The sequence below is a fragment of the Salminus brasiliensis genome, chromosome 7, assembly GCF_030463535.1.
Source record: "Salminus brasiliensis chromosome 7, fSalBra1.hap2, whole genome shotgun sequence".
In the NCBI taxonomy this organism is placed as follows: Eukaryota; Metazoa; Chordata; class Actinopteri; order Characiformes; family Bryconidae; genus Salminus; species Salminus brasiliensis.
In genome coordinates this window covers 42,448,061-42,473,031 of record NC_132884.1, presented here as the reverse complement: position 1 = coordinate 42,473,031, position 24,971 = coordinate 42,448,061, and the positions used below count along the sequence as shown (strand labels likewise).

General features: G+C 39.6%; 3 protein-coding genes across 3 annotated transcripts; all 3 read left to right on the top strand.

Moving 5' to 3' along the window:
- The first annotated feature begins 7,197 nt into the window (after positions 1–7,197).
- On the top strand, positions 7,198–8,130 carry LOC140559756 (odorant receptor 131-2-like). Its single transcript, XM_072683361.1, has one exon. The coding sequence runs from the start codon at positions 7,198–7,200 to the stop codon at positions 8,128–8,130; it is 933 nt and encodes a 310-aa protein (XP_072539462.1).
- Positions 8,131–9,937: 1,807 nt separating this feature from the next.
- Positions 9,938–10,888, top strand: LOC140559755 (odorant receptor 131-2-like). The gene has a single exon (XM_072683360.1). The coding sequence runs from the start codon at positions 9,938–9,940 to the stop codon at positions 10,886–10,888; it is 951 nt and encodes a 316-aa protein (XP_072539461.1).
- Positions 10,889–16,781: 5,893 nt separating this feature from the next.
- LOC140559667 (delayed-rectifier potassium channel regulatory subunit KCNS2) lies at positions 16,782–23,222 on the top strand. The gene is made up of 3 exons (XM_072683217.1): positions 16,782–16,860; positions 19,823–20,796; positions 22,686–23,222. Exons 1-3 carry the CDS (start codon positions 16,782–16,784, stop codon positions 23,220–23,222), a joined length of 1,590 nt encoding a protein of 529 aa, XP_072539318.1.
- The last annotated feature ends 1,749 nt before the right edge of the window (positions 23,223–24,971 follow it).

Genomic DNA, 24,971 nt, shown 5'->3' with positions numbered 1-24,971 from the left:
AAATGCTCTTCTGGGCTGTTGCCCTCCCAATTTACAACATACTGGGTACTGCTTTAACCAGCTGGACACCGTACATGGAACTAGATAGGTCAGGTTTACAGTACTACACAACATGGGCTTCAAGCAGGTCAAATGAAACTCAAACATGGAGTTGATGCACATGGACCATGATATATTAGAAAGGCAGAAAGACAGACTGGGGATATAACGTCCACTAGCATTTGTATTCTGAAACCAGGTATTTAGGAGTAAAAAAGGAACACAACCTGCCTCCTTTTTTTGGGGGGGGGGGGGCAATTTTAATGACAACAACTTTCATTTGCCAATATCATAGTTCTGTTCTGCAGATGTAATCTACACTAACTGGACCACCTACCTCAACCACAAACTGCTGACTGGGACCTGGATGTTTTAGTTGAGGAGCAGAGGTTTAAAACTCCTTCAGTTCCACAAATGCTTTCTCAGTTGTCTCATTTCATGTAAGTCTTGTTTTGGTTTTGTCCATGAGGGGGGAGATGAGGGAAGCTGCCACTGGACCAAAGTCCTGAATGTACCCCCTAGTCATATTAAAATTAAGCTCATCTCCCTGTCTAATGCAGATGAGATTGTATGCACTGTGGAGGTCAAATTCAGCAATGTACGTATCCCCTTACAATAGACCCCATCTAGAAGAGGAACGTAGAGCTCACGAGCAGATAAAGCCAGTCTGACATTTTTGTTCAGCCACCCAGTGGTTAAAGGAACCACTGCAGGTCTATGCATTTACTGCAGTGACCAATGTGGTTATATAAAAAATTTGCCTTTAGGTTCAACAGAACCTTTAGTACTAAACATTTAGGAAAAGTATAGCTGTTTCACAACCTCCTCATTTATGGAATATGTAGAACACAAGTGCTCTTATAGTACTAAAGGCAAATTGTTTTATATGACCACATTAGTCACTGCAGTAAACGCATAGACCTAGTTGTTGATGGCATGCAGATTTCTCCTGTACGACATCCAGAGAATTCGACCCTTCCTCTTTAGAGAGTCGCCCAGGTGCTCGTTCAGTCTCTCGTCACTTCAAGACTTGACTACTGCAACTCTCTTCTGGCTGCTCTCCTTCTGCGCACCCCTGCAAATTATCCAGAATGCAGCGGCACGGGTCGGGTCGTCTTCAATGCTCCTAAATTCAGCCTTGTCTCCACTGCTGGTTTTTCTCTTCACTGGCTTCCTGTAGCTGCTGCCCTCATCAGATTCAACCCCCTGACTCTGGCCTACAAAGCCAAGACTGGACCAGCCAACCCCTCCGTACTTGATGGCGATGGTCAAAAGCCGTTCCGCACCAAGAGTCCTTACAGCTTCAAGTACGACTCGGCTCGACCAGCCATCCCTCAAAATCCACAGAAGACCAGCGTCCAGACTTTTTCTGTCCTGCACCGAAGTGGTGGAACGAACTTCCCCTGGGTGTCCGAACAGCAGAGTCCAACACTCGCTGTCCTCAAACCCAGACTGAAGACCTCCCTCTTCTGAGAGGACTTAGAGGATCTTTGAATTATTCGTCTATTTAAACTAGCTAAGGTTCTTTTTGGGTAAATAGCAAAGCACTTTTGTAAGTCGCTCTGGAAAAGAGCGTCTGCTAAGTTCCTTAAATGTTAAATGTAAATGTAAATGGTGGTGGCAGCATTTGTTAGAGTGCAGCTGAATGATACTAAGTTGCATTAGCTGAGGAGCTGAATCCAGCTTTGGAGTATGTAAACAAGGACAACTAAGCAGTTCAATTTGAATGTCTTCTTTCGAATCATTTAATTCTGGCTGCAGAATAGATGTGGAACTCAAGCATAGTCTGATTCAGATTTGCTGATGGTTTAATGTTTTCACTCCCTGCTTGCTCAACCTCCTAACCCATTCCTCCCAGATGACAGTGGCTCAATCTAGGATTCTCCCCATGAGGAGATATAAAACAGTGGTGATAATTGCCTAATTAGTATTTAAGGTAGAGTGATGATAGCTCACACCAGAGGAAATCACACAAAGGAGGGGAAGACTTGCCTGATTCTGATACTAATGTGTGTGAAACTTGCTGCAGGAATAAAACACCAGTGGTGTTTTATATGCTTTCTGGTGTGTCTGCTATTTGTAACACTGATTTAATTATTGATTTAAAACTCACTGATACACTGATTGGTGTATTTACCTTGGCAATTAGTCATTGTGATGCTGCAATAAATGGGGCAGTGGTGGCTCAGCGGTTAGAACGCCAGGATATCGATAACAGGGTTGTGGGTTCGATTCCCGGGCTCGGCAAGCTGCCACTGTTGGGCCTTGAGCAAGGCCCTTTACCCTCTCTGCTCCCCGGGCGCTGGAGTTGGCTGCCCACCGCTGTGTGAGTGTGTGTTCACTACCAGATGGGTTAAATGCGGAGGACACATTTCGCTGTACAGTGTACACTGTACAGTGACAAATACGTGCACCTTTACTATACTTTACTTTACTTAATAGGACTCTATCTTAGCCTTTATGAAGCCCTCTTCTGAGGTGTTGACAGTTGAGCCTGGACCCAGCCCTTACAGACCCCCTCCCTGAACAGCAAATCCTGATGTCCCCAGTCCCACTGCATGGCCCTGCCTGAAAGTTCAGTGGGAGAGTTCAAAGGAGTCCAGTGTCCAAAGTACACCACACAGGGACCCACAAATGCTCCTCTGGGATGTTGCCCTCCCAGTCCATAAGATACTGGGTGCTGTCCCAAACCAGACATACGTCCAGAAGACACATCACTGTGTAGGTGGGCACCCTGTCCACCATACATGGAGCTGGAAAGGGTTAGGGTTACAGTGCTACACAGCATGGGCCTCAGGCAAATGAATCTTGGCCAGATCCATGCTCAGTCAGTTCTGGGACACCACAAAACTCAGGAAGGCAACTAACTGAGCATTGACAGGAACGTCTTCAGCTTCACAAACAAATAGTTTTCCAAGAATAACTGGAGCACCCACAGACATGGGCAACATGTTTGCCTATGTTCTTTCTGCAATCAAGAGCATCACTCAGGATTTATTGATGTACTGTTGGAGGACAGCTGCGGTGTTCATCCACCCAAAAGGCATAACCAAATACTCATAATGACCTGACAGTGATAAAAGCCATCCTCTGTAGTCACCCTCTCTAATATGGACAGGGTGCACCCGTGAAGGTCCAGCTTAGTAAATATGAATACCTGCTGCAATGATGTTCCCCAGCAATGAACCCTGCTCCTCCCGGAAAGTGGAATCAATATACCTTGAGGCATTCCTTAGTATCTTGTCCCCTTGAAATTGTGGCATTAAGGAACACCCTAGAAGCCAAGAAAAGAACAGTTGAGTCCACCAGATGAGTCACAGGAAGTGGTAGGAGCGATAGAAGAGTACAATTATATTTTAATATAGCTTTGAGCTGGAATGATGGTGCCTTATCCAGTACTTGTGGGATGAGATGGGGTGGTTATCATCCAACATACTGACCTCACTAATGCTCTTGTCACTGAATGCAATCAAATTTTTAGACAGTAGAGAAAGTTCAACAAAAGCTGAATTAAACCTTTACTCCTGATTTTGGAATATAATATATATTTCTTCTACTATTCATCCAGCCATTTGTACTGGGTAATCTCTATTCATTTTGACTAAATTAAAAGCAGCAATGGCACATGTGCTAGACTACAATTTAGAATTTCTCTGTGCCACTTGCACATATTGGCCCTGATGGCTAGTGCATCCATATGTTGATTGTAATTGCTGTAATTGATTGTATAATCTGTTTTTCATTAGCTTAGATAAAAGCCAGTCATAATAACAGAGCTAAATTATTTCCATGACATCTGAGAAGGTTAATGAACATTGTCAGCAGAACATATCAGATATAAAAGCACCACAAACATTGAATAAAAAATAGAAACATCATTCTGTAGATACAGATTTGCCAGAATTTCATACATAATAGTTCTTCATTCTGAACATTTATTGTTATAATTGGACAAATACACTCTATCAGCAGCCAGTAAAAACAAAATTTAGCAAAATAAAAACCTTATTTTGCTGAGTTTGTTTTTACTGGCTGCTCATAGAGTGTATTTGTCCAATTGTAACAATAAATGTTAGCAAGGAAGTCTCTTAACTGTGCTGCCTGGTGAGGACAGTCACTCAGGTTAAACTCTGCTACACTCTAGTGGTGGAACTGTATAGTCAACAGAGCAGTCAGTGGGTTCCCCTAACTGAAATGTATTAAATGTATTTTAGCTGAATTAAACAACACTAAGTTTCCAGAAACTAAGTTTCTGGTTTTCATTTCTTGTGATCTATCTATTCTACATCCAACACATTGTTTAGAAAAACATGGTTTATTCTAATGTTATATAGTGTTAATTACAGGTAGACACTCTCACTGACCACTGACTTTATGTTTATTTGGGTTTATTCTAATGTTATATAGAGTTAATTACAGGTAGACACTCTCACTGACCACTGACTTTATGTTTATTTGGGTTTATTCTAATGTTATATAGAGTTAATTACAGGTAGACAATCTCACTGACCATGACTTTATGTTTATTTAGGTTTATTCTAATGTTATATAGAGTTAATTACAGGTAGATACTCTCACTGACCACTGACTTTATTTTTCTTTTGGTTTATTCTAATGTTATATAGAGTTAATTACAGGTAGACACTCTCACTGACCACTGACTTTATGTTTATTTGGGTTTATTCTAATGTTATACAGAGTTAATTACAGGTAGACACTGACCACTGACTTTATGTTTATTTGGGTTGATTCTAATGTTATAAGATAAGATAAGATAGTCCTTTATTAGTCCCGCAGTGGGGAAATTCACAATATAGAGTCATAGAGTTAATTACAGGTAGACACTCTGACTGATCACTGAACTACAAGGTTTTACAATTTTGGCTGTATATGACTTTTCATCAGTACAGTCAGAGGTGCTGCCAGGGATTTTGGGCCCCATGGAAAGATATAGGAAGATACAGTACCAGTCAAAAGTTTTGGACACACCATAGATTCAGTGTTTTTTCATTATTTCAAAATGTCTGCATTGTAGATTAATACTAAAGACATCCAAACTATGAAGAAAAACATATGGAATTATTAGTAAACAAAAAAGTGTTAAACAAACCAGAATATGTTTAATATTGTTGGATTTTGTAAAGTCGGCACTTCTTGCTTAAATGACAGTTTTATACATCTTGGCATTTTCTCAGTCAGTAGAGATAATTTCCTGGAATGGCTTTCAGTTAACAGCTATGCCTCATCAAGAGTTAGTTAATTACTTGAATTTCTTGCCGTCTTAATGTGTTTGAGACCGTCAGTTGTGTTGTGAAGAGGTAGAGTAGGTATACAGTGAATATACCTATTTGAGTGATGTTCTAATCCATATTATGGCAAGAACTACTCAACTAAGTAAAGAAAAATAACAATCCAGCATTACTTTAAGAAATGAAGGTGAGTCAATCATAAACATTTTAAGAACTTCTACTTTGAGAGTACCTCAAGTGCAGTCGTGAAGACTATCAAAGATTCTGATGAAACTGGCTCTCATCAGGACCACCCCAGGAATGCAAGACCAAGAGTTTCCTTGTTGCACAGGATAAGATCATCAGAGTTACCAGCCTCAGAAACCGCACATTATCAGCACTCCAGTTAATACCACACCTAAATGCTTCATATTTTGGTTTGTGTAACACATTTAAGTTTACTACATGATTCTGTTTCTTTATAGTCTGAATGACTTCAGTATTAATTTATAATGTAGAACAAAGTTTGTGTCCAAACTTTTGACTGTATATGGAAAGATATTCATTAGGATAGAATCCCCCCCCCCCCCCCATTCAGCACCCCATTGTACCCATGTTGATTTTAGTCCTAAATAAGAATTGGGTATGAGGGTCAATTGTATCAAGTTCACCTGTTCCTAAAATGAATATAAACAGTGTCTCAGGCGTCAGGCCGTGTATTCATAACTATTTGGTGTAATAAGTTCTGTGAGGGAGGTTTCAGAGGTTTATACGTCAGGTTCTACTCATCACCAAGGTAACAGTTTTGTCTGGATAAGTTTGTTTCACACCAAACCCACTTCGAATGACTTTGTTTATATCTTAGAAGCATTGCTTTAACTGTGCACACTTAGGTATTCCCCTGATGATGTTACATTATAAAACTGAGGTGATCTAAACACATTCAGCAGTCCATGTAGCAACTCCTCACAGCAGCTAAAGAAATGAAAAGGGTCTGGGGTTGGACTGCAAACCTGGAACAAGCCTATTCTTAAAAAGGTACAAACATACAGAGTTAAACCTTAATACAGATCTGCTTGTAACTCACTCCTACACATACATTTATAGAACTCTAAGAATTTAAATCATGTCTTAGATACATTATGTCTAGAATGCTAGAAATGTGATTACATCTTTTATATGTAAATAATATTTTATATTAGTATGATTGCATCTTTTACATTTCTTATCATATACTACTATTATAACTTGCCATACTACACTGTCATTTGTTTTTTTTATTGGTAAAATAAATTATACAGTATACGTTTATATATTGGAAACTACATAGGAAATGCTATTAGAAAACTTCAAGTATGTATTAATTATTATTATGTGTAATCATGTGCTGTGTTTCTCTGATTGCAGTAAATCATTGATATCCTAAAAAACCCTTCTTGGTTTTCAATAGAAGTCAGTGTAAAATCTGACTCAATGTAAAGAACAACTAACAGACTCACATTATGTCAAAAAGAGAAAATGACAAAAATGGAAACACAAGGTTTTTATGAGACAGCTACAATATTTTCATTTATAAGGCATTATGCACACTAATTATTTCACTATTCTATTATATATATATATTTTTTTTATTATTTGTTATTATTTTTTTAAGTTTGTAATGTTCTACCGACTATCTGGAAGCTGTGATGCAAAGAGTTCATTTTGTTCATTTTTCTTTAACTAAATTGATTTTATGTTACCCAAAATGACTCCAAAATGTGCAGAAAATAAAATGGTTTTCTTAAGAGGATTTTATTTATACTTTATAAACAACACATCAATTCATGCAACATTTTGCATGCAATTATATATGTATATTTTGTAACCTTGTATTGCTTTTCTAAGAAATATTGTTTTCTTTAGATCACTTTCAAAGAGAATCGAAGCAATGAATGTGACAACGGATCAACTCAGTACGCCGGACAATTATCAGGAAGCTTTTGCCAAAAATATTGTTATTGTTTTTCTTGCTGTGAGCATTGTTTGCATCAATGGAATGTTAGTGTTCACGTTTTTCCGCAACCCTGTGTTTCACAGTGACCCCAGATACATTTTATACATTAACCTGGTCATCAATGACATTCTTATGATTTGCATATCAGTAACTTTGTATGTTCTGACCTACGCCTGGCCTTATGTCAATGTTTCATTCTGTTGTGTTCTGATAGCACTGGGTTCCACTACTTACATGAACACGCCCCTGAATTTGGCCGGCATGGCGGTAGAACGGTACATTGCTGTGTGCAAACCACTGCATCACTCTCAGATCTGCACGCCCAGCAGGACTTATGTCCTCATCTTTGTGATTTGGATTATTGGAGCGATTCCTGCAATTATAGACATCATTATTGTGACTGCATTGCAGCCCAGTTCATTTTTTACCTCCCTCACTTACTGCCAGCCGTTCATTGTATACAAAACAAAGTACCACATGCAAAAGACCATTGCTACGCAGGTGCTGTACTTGTCTGTGGTGTGGATAATTCTGCTGTACACTTACTTCAGAGTTCTGTTCACAGCCAAAATAGCCTCTTCTGGCCATTATCAAAGCTCGGTCAAAAAGGCTCGCAATACCATTCTGTTACATGGTGGTCAGTTACTTCTCTGCATGCTCTCTTTTATAACCCCTGTTTTGGATTTGATGCTCATTCCATTTTTCCCAACTCATCGGACTAAAATCAGCTTCTTCAACTATCTGCTCACAAACATTTTGCCAAGACTCTTGAGTCCGCTCATTTATGGAGTTCGAGACCAGAAATTTGTCAAGCATATCAAACGCTGCTTTTTCTGTAAAGTGGTCGTTTCAAAGGTCGCACCATAGTCTACAGATGGACTAAATAATAATAAAAAAGTTTTTATTTTATTTTGATCATTGCATGGTTTGGAGACCAAACTTTGTTTAGTCATCAATTTCTTTTCATTCAGATTTGCAGTGAAACAAAAAACTCTTATAGTGAACATGAATTAAAATTAAAATATTTTTTTGCTTTGATAATTAATGTTACTCATCAGAGTAAACAGGAACAGGATTCATCCCACTGCATCATTTAAAAGACTTCTAAAAATGGACACTACTCACTCGAGTAAGCGAGCATGTAGAGCTCTCTTTTACTGCACCTGCTAAAAAAACAGCATACAAGCATAAACCAGTTTGGACTATTGTAGATTAATATGGAATTCATGACGGTCAAGTTTGTTTTATCTAGATATTTGAACATTTCATGAGGACTGGATCACACTATAACTCATATAACTCACTATATATATATATATATATAATGTAGTAGACATGGGATATGTGAGAACACTAGATGTGGATATGAGATGGTTTGGTATTTGGTTTATCTACACAAAATGGTTTCATGTGAATTTATATGTATATGTGTCTTTATTTAAATGTATGGCTTTGAAAAGAATAATAAAGTAATCCAAAAGTATCTGAAAGTAATCAAATTACATTACTTTATGTAACAATTCATTTTTGAATGTGTAATCAGTAATCTGTAACCAAATACATTTTTTTAAGTAACTTTCCTAACCCTGTTTAATAATCAGATCTGACACCTTTCTAAAAAACATCTAAACATTTGCTCAGCATGCCCAAACCTTTACACTACAAGCTACACTGATGATTTTGATGTATTGTGTATATGTAATGAATGGCAAGATGTGTTGCGTTCAATTAACTTCTAGAGTTTACATGAACTGTTCTCCTTCCAGTACGAACCTAATCCAGGACTAGAAACTGGAGTCAGGGGCCAGATGTGAAAACCTGGGCTCTAGGTTATGCAGCTGACATAGGTCCAGGGCCTAGTTAGAATCACTGGCTGCAAGGCAGGAATACAGCTGATATTCATCTTGTATATTTTGTATATTTATCTTAATATTCATATTCATCACACAACACTACCAGCATACCACATACTTCCTAACATGAAGCTCCACCACATCTTTCCAATCAGCTAATTGATACACTGTATGTCTGGGGCAGCACCAGGCAGCAAACCCAGTACTCTCCCACTGATGGAGCCAATGCTTAGACACCTGCACCACTCTAAATGAAAATTTTTAGCAGCAGTGAAACAACCTAAAATCTTTCAGTTTTAAAGTTTTACCACTAGAGGTCAGTTTTGCTTCCACCTGCTGAGAATATGGTGTAGGTGCGGATGCAGTACTGTCAGTGTAATACAAAGTGAAGCTTGAAAAGGTGAATCCTAATCCAGGATTGTTCAAGAATATCAAACATTACAGTCAAACTAAGTACAAAAAATAAAATATTCAAAACAGTGGTATTTTACCTTGTGGTTCATTATAAAGGTTTCCTAATTCTCTTGAGATTAAGTCTGTTGTGTTGAATGCCATCTAATTTTAGCAGCTGTGGTTATTACCTCAGGGAAAGCAAGCCACAATAACAGAGCAGAGTATAAAAGTATCAGCCTACCAGCCTAGTTTCAACTATGTTATCTGTGTCCTTTCTGTAGTATAATATACATCATTTCAGTAGTACTGTTTACTATTTAGCTATTTGTATATTAGGAAGAATATGAGGAATACCTTGAATATTTAAATCTGACTGTTTAGGTACTAATTACTAATAGTGTTGATATTTTGTGAAGGTTAATGAGAGAATGAACTCAAGTCGGGATGCTTTTGAGGACGCTTTTATGAAGAACTTTATTGCAGTTGGACTGGGAGTGTTCATTATTTACATCAATGGGATTTTTGTTTTTGCCTTTTTTAAAAATCCAGTTTTCTACACCGACCCAAGATACATCCTATACACCCACCTTGTCATCAATGATATAATCATGCTCTTTTTTTCAGTTACTCTACATGTGTTGGTGTATGTTGCACCCTTAATGAATTTTGCACTCTGCAGTGTTCTGCTTATGCTATCTATCACATGTACAAAAAACAGTCCACTGAATCTAGCTGGAATGGCCTTGGAGCGCTACATTGCCATCTGCAAACCACTTCATCACCCTCAGCTCTGTTCAGTGAACAGGACTTACATCCTCATCGGTCTGATCTGGTTCCTGGCCTTTGTTCCAGCTCTAACTGATATCATCATTGTGTTGGTGAATGAACCCATCAGCATCTTCTCAAAGTCGATTATGTGCTACAGCAACAATATCTTCAGTTCAAATCAGCAGTTTATGAAAATGATCATTGTAGAGTCTCTTTATTTATCATGTGTGTGGATGACCCTGATCTTCACTTACTTCAAGGTTCTTCAGGCAGCGAAAGCTGCAACGACTGATCAGGCTTCTGCCAGAAAAGCCCGGAACACTATTTTACTCCACGGCCTGCAGCTCCTTCTCTGCATGCTTACCTACATCACCCCGTCTGTAAACTATTTTTTCTTAGCCTTGTTCCCTAAATCTAGAAGTACAATTTTGTTCACCAGCTATCTGATGTCTAACGTTATTCCAAGGCTGCTCAGTCCTCTTATATATGGAGTCCGAGACCAAAAAATGTTCAGATATGTCAGGATGTATTTAACATGCTGTTTATTCCTCACGAAGGTTGAGTCAGAGATTGAAGAAAGACATTATCAAGGCCAAGCCAAAGAATGCTGAGAGTTGATTTCATGATGTGCTGTATAATAAGAGTTGTGCTGGCATATGAGTGACAGCTGATTCTAATATTAGGCGTTTGAAGTAGTAATAAATGTGGTGGTGTCCTAACTTTTTCCTCACAGGAAAATAGCGTTTTTATTAATTCCATTTTATAAATGCTGTTTTATATAAGGATTTCTTCAGTTGTGTTTAGTTAGATTACCTCCATCTACCAATGTTGTTCAAGTGAAGATCAAATGTCCAGATGTTTGAATATATTAAATAATATGTAAATTAAGGGTGTCCTAACTTTTTCATATGACTGTAAATGATATGGTTATTTGGTTGTGTCACATTGCTGTTTATGCAAAGTGCTCATCTTCCAATTACTGAGCATCTTATACTACTTACTGTATATTTATCATAACTGTGGTGTACTTAAGATCAATGGATCCGCTGTTACACTGTATGTTTCATGTAGGTTCTTGGTAGTCATTCAAGCATTTTGATTTGTTTGTCTAACCAGTATATGAGTAAATAAGTTCTGTCAGTTGTCCAAGTTTTCTTGGTATTCCAGATTTCATCTTGATCTCCATCGTTCCCAGAAACTGCCATTTGTTACTTTAGAAAATGTAACTTGTACTACACCTTTCCCCAGCAATGTGGGCATCAATTTCACTCACATTCATTGCTTAGTCGAGGCCACTGTTTGATGAGTGTTTGTACAAGATGAAAGATTGAAAGTTTGGAGAATTAATTAATTAGTTAATTAGTTGACAGAATACTTGTAGGGGCAGTATGTAATCAGGATGGAAAAAATGAAAGTAATTAGATTACAAGTACATTTTTAAAATCTTGATGTTCCTAACCTTGTTCATATGACTGTAAATAATATGGTTATTTGGTTATTTATCAGAACTTTGTTGTTAATGCAAAATTGTGGCAAATGACACCATCTAACTGAGCATCTTATACTACTGTATATACTACTACTTATCATAACTGTGGATGTGCTTAAGATCAGTGGATCCGCTGTTACACAGTATGTTCAACACAAAATATGCCTCCCAATTGTAAAATAGAAGATGGGTGGATACACATTACAATTCATTGGTCTGCTGTTTTGCCAGCTACGTCATCAATGACTGTGAGTGTGCCAGTACCTGTGGTAGCCATACATGCCCATGCCATGACACCCCCACCATGTTTCACAGCAGTTATTTTTTGTCTCCACACTTTGCTCCTGGTCAATCTCGGTCTCAGCTGTCCAGAAGTCTGCTGCTCTTTTAAGACCTTCTTTGCTAACTGTTATCTGGTCATTCCGTTTAGTGGGCTGCGTTTTGAAGCGTAGCCTCAGGGCTTCTGTTCGTGAAGTCTTCTGTGGATAGTAGTCTCTGATAATTACAGCCACCTCCTGAAGGCTGTTTCTAAATTGTCGGAAAGACAACTGAGGATTTGTCTGAAGATTAGTAAGGATTCCTCTGCTATTAGCAGTCGAGGTCTTTCTTTGCCTGCCAGTCCCTTTGCAATTTCTGAGCTCACCAGTGTGTTCCTTCTTCTTAATGGTTTTCCACATAGGCGATTTTGGACTTCTTGGACTTTCTGAACGATGTCTCTGATGGTCTTATTCTTGTTTTTTAGTCTCATTAGAGCTTCACAGAGCTATGGTCCTCATGTTGAAAGCTTAGAAGCAAGCCTAGGTCTCTTATGCCTGCACCCATGAAGCAATGTAACACACCTAAGTAAGAAAGATGTCCCAATTATACAAGGTGTTGTCGTTTTTACATGGTGATACGGAAATGTAGACAAATATCTAAATTAAATAGTAAATACTTTAATTAATCACGCCTGGTTGGTCTGATTTGAATGTCTTATTCTCAAAGTTGCTCTTTTAGGAATTCTGAGAGAGTTTCTGAAAATATGATCTGCATAACATCTGATATGAAGGCACTAGTGGTCCCACTGAGCTGTTTAGTTACACAGCACAGATGATGTTTGGTGTAATCTTAGAAACCCAGAATTGATTATAGTCTACTATGACCTACATGACAGACTTGAGAACCTGTGTTACTAATGTGTTTGCTGGACCATGTTGCACGCCCACCATGTAGAGTAGTACCTCAGTGTGGCCCAGAATTACCCTGATAACAAAAGTAATCTGATAAGCTTCACCATGAAGAGAAATTCTACAGGTTTAGAACAATCTGATAATGATGAGAGATCCAGAGCGATTTACAAAAGAGCTTCACTGTTTATTCCAGAAGAACCTCAGCTAGTTTAAATAGACTGAAAATTCAAAGCTCCTCTAATCTTAGACTCTACTAAACACAAGTCAATATGGACCATAATACTCTACTCTGCACACTGAGCACTCTCAGAGGAGGAGGGTCTTCAGTCTGGGTTTGAGGGCAGTGAGTGTTGGACTCTGCTGTTCGGACACCCAGGGGAAGTTCGTTCCACCACTTTGGTGCAGGACAGTAAAAAGTCTGGACGCTCGTCTTCCGTGGATCTTAAAGGATGGCGGGTCGAGCCGAGCCGTACTTGAAGCTGGAAGGGCTCTTGGTGCAGATCAGCTTTTGACCATCGGCATCAAGTACGGAGGGGCTGGCTAGTCCAGTCTTCGTAGGCCAGAGTCAGGGGTCTGAATGTGATTAGGGCAGCTACCATTTCTCCTCCTGTATAATTGGGACATCTGTCTTACTCAAGTGTGTTACATTGCTTCATGGGTGCAGGCATAAGACAGCTAGGCTTACTTCTAAGCTTTCAAAATGTTCAACATGAGGACCATAGCTCTGTGAAGCTCTAATGAGACTGAAAAACAAGTCCAAATAGTCCAAAATCACCTGTCTCTCCTCCAGCTTCTCTTCTCCTATGTTCTCCTTTCTTATCCTGTCTGCTCTTCTTTCCTCTTCTGGTCTCTTTTCCTTTTCTCATCTCATCTCATTCTTCTCTCCTTTGTTCTCATCCTCTTCTCTTATTTTTTTCCCTCCTTCTTCTCATCTTTTCCTCCTTTCTTCAACTATATTCTCTTCTCTTATTCATATTTCTGGTCTTCTCTCTCTCTCTCTCTCTCTCTCTCTCTCTCTTCTTTGTATCTTCTTTCTTCTCTTCTCTTTTATGACCTTTTTATTATCTTTTGATCTCTTCTCCTTTGTTCTATTTTTCCTTTTTCTTCTCTTCTTCTCTCTTCTCCTTATTTATCTTTGCTACTTTATTCTCTTCTCCTCTTTTTGTCTTTTCTCTTATACGCCTTTATTCTCTCACACACCTTCTCCTCTCTTCTCCTTCTCTTTCTCTTCTCCTCTCTTCTCCTTCTCCTCTCTTTTCCTTCTCCTTCTCCTCTCTTCTCCTTCTCTTCTCCTTCTCCTCTCTTCTCCTTTTCCTTCTCTTTCTCTTCTCCTCTCTTCTCCTTCTCCTCTCTTCTCCTCCATTTTTTCTCTTCTCCTTCTCCTCTCTTCTCCTTCTCTTCTCCTTCTCCTCTCTTCTCCTTCTCTTCTCCTTCTCCTCTCTTTTCCTTCTCCTCCTCTCTTCTCCTTCTCCTCTCTTCTCCTTCTCCTCTCTTTTCCTTCTCCTTCTCCTCTCTTCTCCTTCTTCTCTCTTCTCCTTCTCCTCTCTTCTCCTTCTCCTCTCTTCTCCTTTTCCTTCTCTTTCTCTTCTCCTCTCTTCTCCTTCTCTTTCTCTTCTCCTTCTCCTCTCTTCTCCTCCATTTTTTCTCTTCTCCTTCTCCTCTCTTCTCCTTCTCTTCTCCTTCTCCTCTCTTCTCCTTCTCTTCTCCTTCTCCTCTCTTCTCCTCCTCTCTTTTCCTTCTCCTCCTCTCTTCTCCTTCTCCTCTCTTCTCCTTCTCCTCTCTTTTCCTTCTCCTTCTCCTCTCTTCTCCTTCTTCTCTCTTCTCCTTCTCCTCTCTTTTCCTTCTCCTTCTCCTCTCTTCTCCTTCTCCTTCTCCTCTCTTCTTCTCCTCTCTTCTCCTTCTCTTTCTCTTCTCCTCTCTTCTCCTTTTCCTTCTCTTTCTCTTCTCCTCTCTTCTTCTTTTCCTCTCTTTTCCTTCTCCTTCTCCTCTCTTCTCCTTTTCCTTCTCTTTTTCTACTCCTCTCTTCTCCTTCTTTTTCTCTTTTCCTTCTCCTTCTCCTCTCTTCTCCTCCTCTCTTTTCCTTCTCCTCCTCTCTTCTCCTTCTCCTCTCTTCTCCTTCTCCTCTCTTTTCCTTCTCCTTCTCCTCTCTTCTCCTTCTTCTCTCTTCTCCTTCTCCTCTCTTTTCCTTCTCCTTCTCCTCTCTTCTTCTCCTCTCTTCTCCTTCTCTTTCTCTTCTCCTCTCTTCTCCTTTTCCTTCTCTTTCTCTTCTCCTCTCTTCTTCTTTTCCTCTCTTTTCCTTCTCCTTCTCCTCTCTTCTCCTTTTCCTTCTCTTTTTCTACTCCTCTCTTCTCCTTCTTTTTCTCTTTTCCTTCTCCTTCTCCTCTCTTCTCCTTTATCTTCTCCTCTCTTCTCCTTTTCCTCTCTTCTCCTTTTCCTTCTCCTCTCTTCTCCTTCTCCTCTCTTTTCCTTCTCCTCTCTTCTCCTTTTCCTCTCTTCTCCTTTTCCTTCTCCTCTCTTCTCCTTTTCCTTCTCCTCTCTTCTCTTTCTCTTCTCCTCTCTTCTCCTTTTCCTCTCCTCTCCTTTTCCTTCTCCTCTCTTCTCCTTCTCTTCTCCTTTTCCTCTCTTTTCCTTTTCCTTCTCTTTCTCTTCTCCTCTCTTCTCCTTCTTTTTCTCTTTTCCTTCTTCTCCTCTCTTCTCCTTTATCTTCTCCTCTCTTCTCCTTCTCCTCTCTTCTCCTTTATCTTCTCCTCTCTTCTCCTTTTCCTTCTCCTCTCTTCTCCTTCTCCTTCTCCTCTCTTCTCCTTTATCTTCTCCTCTCTTCTCCTTTTCCTTTTCCTTCTCCTCTCTTCTCTTTCTCTTCTCCTCTCTTCTCCTTCTCCTCTCTTCTCCTTCTCCTCTCTTCTCCTTTTCCTTCTCCTTTATCTTCTCCTCTCTTCTCCTTTTCCTTCTCCTCTCTTCTCTTTCTCTTCTCCTCTCTTCTCCTTCTCTTTCTCTTCTCCTCTCTTCTCCTTTATCTTCTCCTCTCTTCTCCTTTTCCTCTCCTCTCCTTCTCCTTCTCCTCTCTTCTCTTTCTCTTCTCCTCTCTTCTCCTTCTCTTTCTCTTTTTCTCTTCTCCTCTCTTCTCCTCGGTTTATTCTCACTGTAATAAACGGTCCTCATGGCCATGCATGCTTCATGGTTATCAGCTGGTGTAAATGAAACTGCTCACCTCCTCTTTAAAGCTCTGCTCAGTGACTTTCAGCACAAACAAGTGGCAGAGCGCAACACCACAGATCTGCTGGACATCCACACGCCCACCCCACCCCACCCCACTGCTGACCACCTGCTGACCAGCTCCAGCCCTCAGCGTGTCTGAGGTCCATCTGATCTGATCTTAAACCAAGTCTGGAGCTCGTGCTGGATTATTGATCATTGATCATCATGCATCATGACCGTCACCACGTGCGACGCCGACGCTTCCTATAGCGTGCAGGACTGTGCACCGAGCGCGCGCGCGAGAAACGGGGTGTCACTGTGACACAGACAGACAGACAGAAGGATCACGCGGGAGAAACTGCACTGCAACCAACTGTTACGTCGAGCTGAGATCAAATACAGACAGATGACTTAACCCGGAGCATCAGACGGGCAGGCGGCACGAGGACCGAGAGGCTCGAGTGACATGAAAGACGCTGGAGGAGGAGGAAGAGGAGGAGGAGAAGAGCGCACGTGCGGCGTTCAGTCAGTGAGGTGAGTTACAGCATCAAACCCTGCAGAATAAACACACCATGCGAGCCCGTGCAATCTCCCTGACTCCCTAACAGAAAGGGGATTTACTGAACCTCGCTCGTGCTCCAGTTGTTGACCATGTGGCAGAGAATAATAACTGACCAGGTCGCGAGCAGGAAGAAACATCTGCAGTTTAACCCTAAACTAGCCCAGAAGGGTGAGTACTGAACCGATTCAGTGTTGATTTGTGCTGATGCTTGGATATCTGGGTAGAGAGAAGAGCAGAGAGCAGACTGCCTCTCTTTAAATATACATTAAGTTTGAGCCTAAGTGCAGAAAGTGCTGGACAGTCCCCTTTCTGCAGGTTTCTGAAGGTTCTGCAGGTTCTGCAGGTTCTGCATGCTCTAGAAATCTAGATAAGTGGTGAAGCATTTGGACCAGTTTGATATTATTGATACTGTTCAACCTCTGTTCTGGAAGAGTTGATGTTCTGGATCTGTTAGAGCATCTCCATCCCTAAACCTCGCCTCATAACATAATGAAGAACTACCAAATTTAAATAGTCAAAAAGTGGAAACGGCAAGAAATGGAGATACGGTGGAGTTTAGGAACATTGAGGGTGATTGTATGGTTTGGAAATGAGAAATGATGATGCTGGACAGTCCTCTGGAGAGGAGCATGGGTTGTGATTACTGTGCATGCTAATATAACTGGATACAATTTGTGTTTTTAAATTTTTTAGATTTACTTTATAACATGCACAATGTTTAGTAATATTTAAAGGCATTCCTGCAGATTCTTTTTTTCTGCTGAAAATTAGGCAACAGTGTGGATTTTACATAAAGTGTATTGCCTAATGCAGTTGGCAGTGATGGTTCTAGAGTATGAGGTTCCAGCCAACATTCATACCAGTTGTGTTAAAAAATAATCTGATACCAACAAACAAATTGTGAAGTGTATATATTTTAATTAATTCTGATTAAATTAATTATTAAAAGTTGTATACTGAACTTACAGTTTGCATTATCAGCATTTGGAAGGGGCAGCTTATTCAGCCCTTTAGCTGCTGGTGCCATCCATATATCCTCATATAATCTGCATAATTCTGAGGAAAGATAATACAGTGATACAGTAGTTGATGCTTCTAACAGTAACATGTTAATTATGTGAATTATCAAGATATAGACTTATAGACTCATTTTTTATTATTATTATTATTAGTTGCCCACAGCATTCCCTATTCATTGTTCACTATTTCATTTGATAGAGACAGTGTGATAGTTCCAATACAGAGAATTAAACCTCTGTGTTGGAGCCTGCACTGGCTACTTAGACCATATACACAATGAAAATAAGCAGTTTTCAACAATACACACCCCACATATAGCATAATAACGTACACTAATACACCTTAGTAATTTAATGACTGGGAGTCATTCTGAGGAGCAAAGGTGAAAGGTGAAAAGTATCCACATTCATGACATTCATGTAGAAGTGGCTTTTTACTCCAGTAAAAGTGTAAAAGTACTGGTTTCAAAACGACTTTAAGTAGAAAAGTAAAAGTAATGGAAGGAAAACAAAGACCGAAAGCTTAGGCCACGCCACAGGGGTCTATAGTGCACTTAAAATGTAAGGAGTAGAAAGTTCAGATAATTGGGTGAAAATGTGAGGAGTAGAAGTAAAAAGTCGGCTAAAAAATAATTAATTACTCCAGTAAAGTTTAGATACCAACATTTCTACTTAAGTAAGATAACAAAGTATTTGTACTTTGTTACTTGACACCTCTGCCAAGGAGTGCTCTTTGTGAAGACAGAAGAGTGACAGTCATTCAGCTCTGTAACAACTATTCAACCCCATCACATTCAAAAGTGTTACAGGGTTGAATGTGATGGGGTGGAAGATTTTGTGCTAAAATGGCTAATGCCTTTTTATGCTGACAAACACTATTGCCCAAAATAAAAATTCTATTTTCTTTTGCATTACATGATTAAAATGTTGATCTATCACATAATGTGAGTAGGGACTTTTCTAATGAATAAAACTTGAGGGATTAAAGTGTATTAAATCATGAGAATCCCTGATCATTTACAAAATCCACAAATTAGTTGTGATACTATGTTTCTTGATACTATTAGTTCATTCATCCTGAAATTTGTACACCATGTAAAGACCAATGCCAAATTCACATTATGTTTATGAAAAACAGCAGAAATGGAGATACAATAGATATTAGAAACATTGAGTGTGACTGCACAACTTAATCAAGATAAAATGAAATAATACAAAATATATATGCTAAACAGTGAACTCCAGGTTTTGTCATATTCTGCATGCTCTGAAAGTGTCTAGATAAGAGGTTAAACATCTGAGTTTGAACCTAGACTTGATTAATAGGGGTGTCATTCTCAGGCATGCAGTGCATTTTCATAATGCTTACTGGATACTGTAGTGAGAGAGAACTAGTAGATACAGACTCATGAATTCTATCAAACTGATAAAGAAGAGGAATACAGTGCAGCTCTACAGAATATTATGTAACAGTACTATTTTTAGGAGTACCTGTGTTTATGTATGAATAAATCAACCAAATGCATCTATATTGAATAAACAATGCAAAGTGTAATTCTCATTAATAACAGCTCTTAAAAATGAATGGCAGATACAATGTTAAACACTTACCTTGCAGGTGAATCACATAGGCCTTTAGACGGCATATTATAAGTGGTGAAACATATATTATGGACTTTAATTGTAATGATAGTCAGTAAAATAAAGTCATGCTATTGTTCTCATTTGTAAACATTTTTTTCTGACATCAGATCAGATGATTGCTGATTTATGTATTGCACAAATACATAAAGAGATATACAAATATATGCTGACATTTACAGCTAATGCATATGATGCAGCACATCTGGACTGTGCCAGTGCCATCCATAATTCATGGAGTTACTTATGCAAAGGAGAAAATGAAAATGCATTTAATCTGCATTGATTTATTTTATACAGATTTGCCAATGTGTAAGGGCCTGTGAATGACAGGCCATAAAAATGGAGTATTTTGGCAGAATTGTTAGAGTAATATTGTTAGTGTAATATTTTTTAATTATGAGCAAAATCCCTGGCAGTGCTCCTGTTTATGCAGTGCCATTAATAGGCTGTGCTTTATGCTTCTGCAGAGAGGTGCAGCATGGTGAAGGAAAATCCCCCTGCATGGATCCAGAATCCAGAGGATCGGCTGGTGAACATCAATGTAGGAGGCCTGAAGCACAGCTTCTGCTCCAGCCTGCTCAGGAAGTTTCCGGACACACGGCTGAGCCGCCTTCTGTCGTGTGACACGGAGGAAGCCATATTACAGATTTGCGACGACTACGATGTTCAGAAGAAGGAGTTTTACTTTGACCGGAACCCTGGACTCTTCCCCTACGTCCTCCATTTCTATCAGACTGGAAAGCTGCACATCATGGATGAGCTCTGTGTCTTCTCCTTCTGCCAGGAGATCGAATACTGGGGAATCAACGAGTTCTTCCTGGACAGTTGCTGCAGTTATCGCTACCACGATCGCAAGCTGGAGAGCCATCACAAGTCCTGGGACGAGGAAAGCGATGTGAGCAGTGTGGACACTTCTGTGGATGAGATATCAGATCTGAACAAGGACATTCAGCATTTCCAGGACATGCGTTGTGGTAACGTCCGTAAGTGCCTGTGGCTGACCTTGGAAAATCCTGGATATTCCATCCCAAGCAAGCTCTTCAGCTTGCTGTCCATCAGCGTTGTACTAATGTCAATAGCCACCATGTGCATCAACAGCATCCCAGAGTACCAGACGTATGATGACAATGGTCAGCAGATTGAGGACCCAACCATGCAGGCACTGGAGATCTTCTGTATCTGCTGGTTCACTTTTGAAGTGGTGACACGTATGCTCCTCGCCCCGAACCGCCGGAAGTTTTTCCTCCTTCCGCTGAACATGATTGACATCGTCTCAGTGATGCCCATTTACATCACACTCTTTTTTGACCTGGTTGCTGGCGAATCTGAGCTGGGGAATCTAGGGAAACTTGTCCAGGTTCTTAGGCTGATGAGGATCTTCAGAGTGCTCAAGTTGGCCAGACACTCAACTGGGCTGAGGTCACTAGGTGCTACATTACGGGTAAGATAAAACACATCATCAAGGATTAATAGTAATCCTGCCTGGACATTAAAGTCTCAAAAAGGATGGGACTTGGATTGTTTCTCAATGGAAAAGCCAGTGGTTCTTAAAGCAGTCGTCAGGGTCCATCAGGTGGTCCACATTTGTGCTCTGTTGCAAGTTGGGTTGGAACAAAATTTTGGACCTCTGAGGGTTCCTAAAAACCTTTCTCTAAGTAAAGTGGAAAATTAAATTCCAGTATGTATCAGTGTGTTTTGTGGCTTTATTAACAATTAGAGTCATGTATTCTGTAATGGTAAAAGTTTCTAAGTGAACCAGTCTAAAAGGGTTGCAGAACTTGGTGGAGTAAATACAGTAGGCCATGTTCCTGTTGTATAGGATAGATCATAGGTACTTGTAAGGTCAAGTGAACAGAATTGGCTCAAAAACATTTAGTGTCTACATGCATTGTGAAGTACGTATATGTTGTTCTCCCAGATTGGCACCTGTATCATGACTGGGAACACCTTGAAAACCAGTGGAAACTGATGGATATTCATCAGAAAATTGGCTTTAAAAAGAAAATGAATATAATAAACATAAAAGTGTCCATGGTAAAGGATTAATCTTGGGGTAATTTGTCTGTTAAATTTTAGTTGTTTACATTTATATTTGTGAAAGTTCCCAACACTTACCATTTAGTTCACATTTTCCCTGATGGTGCCATTAAAACAGATCAGCCATACCAGTAGCACCACCAGTTCATATTATTGAGTAGGTCCGCTTGTGCTGCCATAACAGATCTGACCGTTCAAGGCATTAACACTCCACAAGACCTCTGTAGGTGTCCTATGGTATCTGGAACCAAGATGTTTACAGCAGATCCTTTAAGTCCTGTAAGTGTAAGGTGGAACCTCCATGAGCATCAATGAGCCTTGGGGTTCCATGACCCTGTCACTGGTTCACTGATTGTCCTTCCTTGAAGCACTTTTGGTAGGTACTGACCACTGCATACCGGGAGAGAACACCCCACAAGACTTATCTGATGTTCTGGAGATGTTATTACCCAGTCACTGTCTAGAACATCACAGTTTGGTTCTTGTCAAAGTTTCTTATGCTGACCCATTTTCCAAGCTGCAACACCTCCTTTACCTTCAAGAACTGACTTTTCACTTACTACCTAATATATCAACCCCTTGATGGTGAAGACAAATGATTATTCTTCAAAAACCTTCTATGTTTTATGTTTTAAAAAAATTCCAAGAACATATATATTTTATTTATAATATTCTTTAAATAAATATAATTATGTAACGTTATGATGGCTTGACACTGGTCTCAGAGGGTCAGAACGTCAGCCTCTAATACAATTAGTTTAAATACACTATATGTCCAAATATTTGTGGACACCCCTTCTAATGAATGCATTCAGCTATTTTAAGTTGCACCCATTGCTGACACAGATGGGCAAATTCACACACAGCTTGTCTAGACCCTGTAGAAAAGTACTGCCAATAGAATAGGACTCTCTGGAGCAGGTAAACATGAACCTATTAGCACCATGCTGCCTAATGCCAGCTGTGGGCTAGAGGGGTGTCCATACAGTTTAGTTGAGTGACATAATTCATTCTCTAATTTAACAGGATAAAATGTGGATAGTATTCTTTAAGTACTGTTAAGGTTTTTTCATAACAGATGTCGGACATCACAGTGGTCATATTTTCCAAGGAGGATGTTTTTCCTGTTGGCTGTTTCCTCCACCATCCTTTCTTGCTCTTGTTTAATAAATCTTGAAGGGACGTTTTTATGAATTTGGCCCCAGATTGAAGTATTGGGAGCCTTCTAACTGTAAACATCATACATGAATTCAAACAGCTCACCTCCTGCCCTCCTTTGTGTTTACCTTGCAGCACAGTTACAGAGAGGTGGGCATCCTGCTGCTGTACCTGGCTGTGGGCGTTTCTGTCTTCTCTGGCATGGCGTACACTGCAGAGTATGAGGAGGACGTGGGTTTAGACACCATCCCTGCCTGCTGGTGGTGGGGTACGGTCAGTATGACCACAGTCGGCTATGGAGACGTTGTGCCCGTCACCGTGGCGGGAAAGCTCGCAGCGTCCGGCTGCATCCTAGGAGGCACGCTGGTGGTGGCATTACCCATCACCATCATCTTTAACAAGTTCTCCCATTTCTACCGCAAGCAGAAAGCTCTGGAGGCTTCGGTGAGGAACAACAACAAGAAGAGACTCAGGATGAGTCAGCATGACGGAGAGGGAGAAGAGGGATCTGATGGGGACAGTCAGTGTCTGGAGGAGGATGAGGATGAAGATGGAGACCATGGAGGAGGAGTGGTGAACTACAGCTACATAGACCATCCGTTTCCAGCATCTTCAGCTCAGTATGAGAGGAGAGCGCCACTCGCGAGAGGAAAAGAACTTTATCAGCTTTGACAGCAACAGGTCCGCAAGTCTATAGGTGCAGGTGGTTGAAGACTTAACCATCTAAGCTTTGGAAATGAATGAAGAGTTTAAGGTGCTCTTATTGAATCACGGTCACGGGTCAGAATGGATATGCATGTGTTTATACAGCTTCTGTGCCAAGGGTTTGGGTCGACATAAACATAAGCCTGGCGGTCAGTCTAGTGGGTGGGCAGCTGGTCTGATGTGGATAGCAGGGGAGCCCAGCAGTCAGTCTTCCATTAGTGTCAGGTTGGACAAGTGGGCAGTCGATAAATTGGAGAAGGTAAAGAGATGGAATTAGTCCTGATTGGATTTAAAGAGAGCAGAAAATGTTGAGCAGTATCAGAGTGTGGCTGCCGACTTCAGCAGATCTGACTGTAACAGCCTAATTAAAAGGAGAGAGCCAGAAGGTAACACAGACATGGGAGCACCCTAAAACGCTAGCGTCCATCTGCTCCACCGTCCTAACCTTCTCCAAACCTCAGATATTATATATTAGCTTACCTTGTTGTAAAGTGTCAATATTTGGACAGATAAAGTATGAAAGTCTGAAATTGACCATTTACCTCAACAATTCTTTGTGTGATTCCATAGAACAACCTTTTTAATTGCATAAGGAAGAGAGTGTGTGAATAACCTTTTAATTTTTAATTTTTGTTAAATAAACTTTACACCCACTTTTTTGTAAACCTTGTAAACTATAAAAGGTTCTTCTGGCATCTCATTCTTTGGAAAATCAATACTGGTTCTTGTATGGCATCGCTCAAAGAACCCTTTGTAGCACCTTTCTTTAATTAATTAAGGAAATATCACTTTGTTCAGAAGAACTGAGCTGCTAAAGAGCTGCTGTTTGCAAATATCCCCCTACATTCAGGCTGAAGTCTAAATAGGTTGTTTGGTTTCTTTATGGTCAGTAATGCTGTGTTGTCCTGCGTGTTTCACAGCAATCATAATGTAGTGGTCACCTGTTACTTGTCCAGGATCACTCTGAGCACTCCAGAAGATACACACTCAAACCTATTTTTTTAAAATACTTGTTAAATATGACAAATATTCAAATGTTGAAATTAATATTAACCATGTAAACCACATATTAGGAACAGACCAGTATGAATAGTGTGTGGCTGATACTGAAAAAATCAGAAAACCACTAACAACCCATTTACATGTTAATGTTATACTGCAATTGTTTTACCTAACAGCAAGCTACTGGTGGAAATGACTGTCAGTTCTTAATGGTTAACCTACTTAAACTCAAATAAACAGTATAAATCATGGTCTTAGCATACATATTACATACATATTGTAGCAGTTGGGCATAGAAGATTTTTTTTCTGTTTGCTATCTCATAATTTACTTATTTTTTAGTAGTAAGGTTTGGAAGTTCTAAATGTAAATAAGTGAACAAATCCTTTACAGGGAACAAACTTAAATTTGACATTTTCTGCACATTTTAGACACAATTTCTATTTATTTACTGAATTTAATATATTTGGAAATAATAATCTGTTATTAAACATGTTCCATAACCTTTGCATTTCATTCAAAATAAAACAGTAGTTGTGTATTCAAATCTGAAGAGGAACACTCAACAATATTTATTATTTAACCAAAAATTTTTTACATGTTTTTTATTAGTTTTATTCAAATATTAAATGGTGAGTTTTGAATACAGTTGTGTGCAAAAGCTGGGGTACCAAGTTTAAATAAATTGTAAGTTGGTCTAAATAAGTGAACAGA

Coding starts and splice junctions, on each gene's coding strand:
- LOC140559756 (XM_072683361.1), top strand. CDS start 7,198: ATGAATGTGACAACGGATCAACTCAGTACGCCGGACAATTATCAGGAA.
- LOC140559755 (XM_072683360.1), top strand. CDS start 9,938: ATGAACTCAAGTCGGGATGCTTTTGAGGACGCTTTTATGAAGAACTTT.
- LOC140559667 (XM_072683217.1), top strand. CDS start 16,782: ATGTGGCAGAGAATAATAACTGACCAGGTCGCGAGCAGGAAGAAACAT. Junction 16,861..19,822: donor CCCTAAACTAGCCCAGAAGG/GTGAGTACTGAA, acceptor ATGCTTCTGCAG/AGAGGTGCAGCATGGTGAAG. Junction 20,797..22,685: donor CACTAGGTGCTACATTACGG/GTAAGATAAAAC, acceptor TTTACCTTGCAG/CACAGTTACAGAGAGGTGGG.